This window comes from Solenopsis invicta, unplaced genomic scaffold, assembly GCF_016802725.1.
Source record: "Solenopsis invicta isolate M01_SB unplaced genomic scaffold, UNIL_Sinv_3.0 scaffold_38, whole genome shotgun sequence".
Classification (NCBI taxonomy): Eukaryota; Metazoa; Arthropoda; class Insecta; order Hymenoptera; family Formicidae; genus Solenopsis; species Solenopsis invicta.
Genome location: NW_024105284.1, coordinates 503,788 through 510,789, shown reverse-complemented (window position 1 = coordinate 510,789; position 7,002 = coordinate 503,788). Strand labels below are relative to the sequence as shown.

The following is a 7,002-nucleotide window of genomic DNA, read 5'->3' as shown; positions in this document are numbered from 1 at the left end:
AGAAGGAAAAAAAGAAGGAAGGACTTCAAAATAAAAAACTCAGAGAGAGAGAGAGAGAGAGAGAGAGAGAGAGAGAGAGAGAAAGAGAGAATACATAATAAAAATAAAGTAACTTTTAATATGATAAAAAATAATTGTTTCAGATAAGTTTGATTAAACATTCTTATTTATGGATGTAAAAATAATCATTATAAAAAATTGATACCTTGTATTGTACTTTATTTTCAGATAGCAAATATGTTTAATATTTATTATAGTATTGTTATTAAAATGCTCTTTTGTATACAAATATTATTATTGTAAGATTAAATTTGAAAAAGTATAAGAATGACTTGATAGAAAGAAGGAAGAAGTAAGAGATTTGAAATGGGATTAATACAGAAAGAAGAAAAGAAATTAAGAAGGCGAAGAAGATAAAGATTTAAAAATCTTTAAATGAAGGAATAATGGGTAAATATCATATGAGACTTTATGTTATAAAAATAAAAATTTTTTAAATAAAATATTATTTATTTTATTAAAGATTTTTAAAAATGTGTACTGAAGATAAAGAAAAGAGAAAAATAAAATAATATGAAAAGGGAGGAAGGAAGGAAGAAGGATCGAAAGAGTGTAGAATGAAAATAAAATTGAAAGGAGAAAGGAATTGAAGGGGTTGGAGAAGGTTTAAATTTTTAAATAAAAGATGTATAAAATTAAGACATTAATTGAACAACAGTTTGAAGGTTTTTTTTAAGATAATGGGTTAATATTACAATACATGATATTTTGATATTTTATGTCATAAAAATAAAAATTTTTCCAATAGAATTGTATCTATTTTATCTATTTGTTTGACAGATTGTTTAAGTTATTACGTGTATTACAGATCGTGCAATATAGACTCTAATTCAACATGTATTATGTGGATCGTATTTCCAATTATTATTCCGATATAATCTTCTTAAGTTAGTCATTTAATTTACATTATTTATTCTTGTTTATATAAACAACACAATTATCTCTTTAAAATTTTTATATTAATTACTGTTTTAAATATTTACAACATGATACAATTAATGTTTAATATTTTAAAATATTAAAACTACTAAAAAAGTTTGTATAATAATAAAATGCAAGCACACAAATGTATTAATAAAATTTTAGCTCAATGAGTTTCGAAAACTCAAGGATAAAAATGGTGAATTTATAAAATCTAATCGTAGAGAAGTTCAACCTTTACAAAAACGACAAATATTTTTATCTGTACCTTAGAAGAAATTAATATGCTATTTTAACATAATTAAAGTTTTAAAACATAATTTAATTTTTTTACAAAACTTAACATATGTCAAATAAAATAATTTTTAAATATATTATATAACTATACGGTAAATATATAGAGAAAAGTTGGGTAAATCGGACCGTGTTCAAAATCGGACCTTTTTAATTTAAATGAATACGGTCAAGCAGATTTGCGTACAGTTTATAATGTAAAGTCCTTATAAGACACCGAACATGTGACAGCAGTTTGACAGTTCTCTGTTACATCATTCACAGAATAAATGCGAATACGTATTTTCAGCCATTGTGCACAAATTTAAAAAAAATATAAAAATTCTTGTAAGTCATTATTTAAAAAGTGTTACAAATTTGAAAGATAATTAATTTAAAATAATTAAAGAGTGTAAAATTAAAATTAGTAAAATATTATTAAGACTCGGAGTAATTAAATTTTTTTTATTTCAACTTTAATTATAGGGGAGAGTGAGGTAAATCGGACCGTGTTCCAAATCGGACTTTTCTAATTTAAATGAATACGGTTTAGCCAATTTGCTTGCTATTTATAATGTAAAGTCCTTATAAGACACCGAACATGTGGCAGCAGTTTGATAGTTCTCTGTTACCATATATCATTCACAGAATAGACGCGAATATGTATTTTCAGCCATCGTGCGAAAATTTTTTTAAAAAAGAAAATCTTTGTAAATCATTATTTAAAAGGTGTTAAAAATTTGAAAGATAATTGATTTAAGATAATTAAAGAGTGTAGAATTAAAAAATATAAATTATTTTGTGATCTCTTTTGCGGTTTATTGTAAAAATTGTTCCAAAGTTTGAAAAGACTTTTGTCTAAATTGGATGTTACGTCTGGCGAGAAAATTATTTTTCCGCGCCATCCGTACTAATAATAGCCTAATTAGAATCCGGAAACATCCTCCGATCAGTTAGATAAATCCCACATCGGTATCATAAATCGATATCGCTCGATTTCAAATCTCATACGGCTTGGCTACATCGCGGTGCCGCCCCCTCGACGCGCAACACTCGCGAGCGTTCATCGGCGAGAGACAAACATCGTGCGCGCCGACCCCTCGGCTCGCGACCCCCTCTAATACTGCCAAGCTCTGCGCGTTGGAATTCTATTCATCTTTCCAATTTAATATAAAATATTAGGAACGGCAAATTTATAATTATCGAAACGTGATCCACTCATGAACGCTTTCTATGCTGCGCCACGCAACTCGGATCGAAACAACTCTAAAATCGCGGCCAATAAAAATGCCAAACAATTCTGAATCAATTAATCTCTTACGAACGATAATAAAACCTTAACTTTTTATACGTAAAACTACTGCACGTGCTTGGCGCTATCGCCTCGCACACTCTCAATTATAATATAATTTCTATTAAATTCTATTAATTTTCTGAGCACTGAATTTCACATCGGGGCTTGGTATGTGGTGCCCCTGCGAGTCGCGATCCCCGAAGAAGTCTACAAGCGCTCGCGCGAACCATAGGCACAAGCCGCGCGGTCGCGGAGCGGGACGGGCTTCTAAGGGCCACACGTTACGAAAAACTATCGCTCCGAATTTTCCGCAAACCTGAGGAATCGTCCCGCGACACCTCTTGCCCATATCCTTGCCTATACAAGGAGTGAAATTAGAGCTCGAAATTCAGATCAGTCTTGTTAGTCAAGCGAGAATCGCTGCCATCGGCGACCGACAATGTGCAGACCTCCAGGTACGATTTCAGCGACGGGTGGGTCTTATTCCTGACGAAGACATTGGTCTTCGGGGTGGCCCCGGACGAATCGCCTCTTTCCCTCTCTCCCCTTCCCACCAGAGATCCTGAGGATTGAACCACACCTAGCATTAGCTAGAATGTGGCCTCACTCGTTTCTCTGCCTTCCTCCCTTTCATCCGAGCGTTGGAGAAGACTCGCGAAAGCGACTCTCGACGTCTCCCCTCTCTCCCTCTCCTACGGCGTCGAAGAAGACTCGCTAACGCGACTCTTCGACACCGTCCTTCTTCCTTTCCTATCCCGTCGAGGAAGATTCGCTAGCGCGACGCATTCACCTCCAGTCTCCTCTTTTCCCGAATAACATCCACCTCCAAGGGGGCGTTCTAACGGGCGTCCATTCCAACCCAGCGGATTCGTCTCTCACAACGTAAACTTGTATTTTCGATTAGTTTCTTATCAGTAATAATTTGTCTCATTAAAATTCGTGGATCATTCACACTGATCTCTCTCTCTATCAATCGCTATTGCGTTGAAATCGTTCTTCAGAAGACCGGTAAGTCATCGGCTCATTTATACATTCACGTGGCAATCCTTCTCACTGATTCAATGCATCTTTTCAAGAAGCCATAAGCCGAAAAGGGACCGCGGCACCGACCCCGCGAAGACTGCCGATCATTACCGAGAGCGAAAAAATCAATTTAAGGTTGACCCGGGATCGACACGGGAATTTTTATTGTACCCGCGGTTAGGCCGTACAGTTATTATCTTTTCTGTAGTTTCCTTATGTTCATAAATATATGCTATCAATTCAACTATCGTGCACGCTCTGTCATTCATTTAATCCCACGCCAAGCTCAATCACGCATTCCAAATTACAATGAAATTCTATTAGAACCTTCCACATCGCTTAATCATTACGTAATTATATGTAGCCTCCCACAATACCTCCTATTTCCCATATAAGGAATTTGTCACGTATCCGGGCGTGCTGTCTAACGATTCGGAGCCGCGACTGGTGACAGCTGCTTTAACACCCAAAGAACCAAAGACACTTAAGTCCCGGATCGCAACCTCGCAAATCCGCGGACGTAACATCGGACTTTTACGTCGGATTGCAACCTGATCGTAGCACTGGTAATCGGCTGACCAAATCTGGTCTTAGAAATGTTAAATTAGTAAAATATTATGAGTCATCAAACTCAGAATAACTGAATTTTATTGATTTCAACTTTAATTATATAATAACAATATCATAACATGACCGAGAAAAATCTAACTATATAAACTGTTACTAATTTTTTTTTTTAATAAAATTTTTATTTTTTACTGTCAAATTGTTCGTTTTTATTCAATACTAAAAAAATACATTATAATCTTTTTAAATTTTATTTAAAAGCTGATCAAAATAGAAGTGTCCGATTTGGACCAGGGGGTGGTCCGATTTGAAACCAGTAGTTCCAAATCGGACCGGAGAAAGCGTTTTTACATTTTCCGTTATAGTTCAACACAGATGAGAGATACGTCAAAATGGTCAAATGAAGCAAAAATGAAGGAAATTAAATTATCTTTCCATTGGCACCTTCTGTTTTACAATTGGATTTTATTTGCGTCTTATAGAGAGCAAAAACTGCAGCTAGATCCGATTTACCCCACTCTCCCCTATTATAATATCAATATCATAACATGATCGGGAAACGTCTAACTATATAAACTGTTTGTTCGCGATCAAACCAACGTTAACAATTTTGTATAATTTATTGCGTCCTGTAGATTTAAGTTTCAAAATTCAAGCTGTTACGTTCATTATTTCTTGTGTGTACAATCGATTATCTCGACCAGCTTCGGTGCTATTATTTGCTTGTGTATACGGAGTCGAGTGTTCGGTCGCTCCGTTCTCTATCACGCGCTAACAACGGGGACAACTCGGCGGGAAGATCGTGACAAAATATTGAGATTCTTCTCCTAAGACGCTGGCCACGGTCATCATGTTAGACCAGTCAGCCAATTAGACGATTTCCCGCGGAAAGATCTTTCCCCCGAATTGTTCCCGTCGATCGGTCGCTCTGCCGAAGATCTCGCCGCTCAACCAGACTCTCAGAGTGATTCGACCGAGAACGATCGCAGTTAAAATCGCGCCGCAACCGTGAGATTGAAAATTGATATATTACTGACCGACGCTGGTCGGAATTTGTGTGTGAAAGCCAACGACAAATTTGTTAACGCCAGTGGCGTGCATAGTGAGACTATTTGAACAATAAAGGTCTTTCGTGAATTTTGGGCAGCGGACCTATTGAGTCTTTCTTTCAATCTCAATCCTCGCGCCTTTAAATTTCGCACGCTCGCGGAGCAGCTGATCGCGGTCGATCCTCGTCGCGCCTCTCGGCTCACTCGAACGCTGTCGCGCTCAGCGGCAGGACAACGGCAAGCTGCGCCTTACTTAACTTACGCGTCTCACTCGCGCTCACTCGAGCTCGCCCGGCAAACTCAAGTTCGCGCACGTTCTCTCGGCAACGTGCAGTCGCGAACATAATTTTGGTCCTTCGAGCCGGATCGAGTGTCTGTGCGCGTAAAACCGTTAACGTAACGCCAGCGACTTTCTTTCGTCGGAGCCATGAGCGTGGTGCCAGCCAAGCATCAGATGAATCTCCATTCGGTGGCTCGAGCGCTAACCAACTTCAAGAAGGTGGGCAAGAACAATTACTCGGCAGCATTGATTCGCTCTCGCATCGCCACCTTAAAGGACAACTGGACGCTCTGCGGGAAGGCCACGCCGCGTTGCTGACTGCATTTCCTCCGGACAAGCGAAAGGACATCCCCTACTTCGAGGATCTGGAGTTCGAGAGACATGAGGACCACTTCCAAGAAGCTCTGGACTACATGACGGAGTGCCTGGAGGAATTGGAGCCTCTTCCACTGAACTCCACACCATTGGCAAGTCATTCGTCTCGGTGTTGTTCGACCGTCGATCGGTCGTTGTCGCATCTACCGCCTATAAATATACCGCCGTTTTCCGGAAAAGCGGAAGATTGGGAGAGTTTTCGCGATCGCTTCACGTCCCTAATCATTAATAATAAAGACGTATCTGCATTTGCTCGAATGCACTTTCTGTCGTCGAGCCTTTCTGGGCGTGCCCTCGAAGCGATCAAAACTGTCCCAATCACCGCGGATAACTTTCACATCGCGTGGCAGATTTTAGTTTCGCGGTACGACAATAAACGGCGCCTTATCGACGTGCATGTCTCAGCGCTGTGCAATCTGCCTAGCGTTCCGCGCGAATCGGCACTCGAGCTCACGGAGTTGCGTGACAAAGCGAATCGCGCAATCGCGTCGTTGCAAGGTTTAAATCGGACCTCCGACGATATCTTGAGCGATATTTTGAGCAGTCTCGTCGTTCAAAAGCTCGACTACGCCACTCGTAAGGCGTGGAGACTAAAAAGTAGTGACGACAACCACATTCCGTCATATGACGATCTAGATCGCTTTCTCGCGGCGCGAGCTCGAGCGCTGGAGGAACTCACTCCGCATAACCCGGCCAAGTCCTCGCGTCCAGCAAACGGAAGGTCTTCGAGCGTCAACGCTGCCACGGCCTCTCCGGTGTCGTGTCCGATCTGCCGTGCCTCTCACTTTATTAACAAATGTCCAAAATTCATTCAGGCGAGCTCACATCAACGCATGGAGCTCGTCAGGCAGAACAAGCGCTGCATTAACTGTCTCAGCTCAAAACATGATCTGGCAGCTTGTCCGAGCAAATTCTCGTGTCGGACCTGTCAGCAGAAACATCATTCGACGCTCCATGTCGATTTGAGCTCGCCTGCTACCGCGACCACTGCTCTCGCGACGGTCGCGAACGCTACGGCCGCTAGCGCGTCGACATCGTCTACGCCGTCTTGACCATCGGATCCGTCGGAGACGCGCAGTGCCGTGTCTCTCCGTGCGGCCATCGCGTTGCCCTCAAGGCCCGCTGTGCTTCTCGCGACGGCTCGCGTTACGGTCTCTTCT

General features: G+C 40.4%; 1 protein-coding gene across 1 annotated transcript; it reads left to right on the top strand.

The window, feature by feature from the left end:
- The first annotated feature begins 2,987 nt into the window (after positions 1-2,987).
- Positions 2,988-6,894, top strand: LOC120359946. The gene is made up of 3 exons (XM_039459423.1): positions 2,988-3,003; positions 3,936-4,091; positions 5,594-6,894. The coding sequence occupies exons 1-3, from the start codon at positions 2,988-2,990 to the stop codon at positions 6,892-6,894; spliced, it is 1,473 nt and encodes a 490-aa protein (XP_039315357.1).
- The last annotated feature ends 108 nt before the right edge of the window (positions 6,895-7,002 follow it).

What these genes read in the sequence shown, in the direction of transcription:
- LOC120359946 (XM_039459423.1), top strand. An exon ending in AACCTCGCAAATCCGCGGAC is followed by an intron (nt 4,092 to 5,593) that starts GTAACATCGGAC and finishes ACGTAACGCCAG; the next exon opens with CGACTTTCTTTCGTCGGAGC.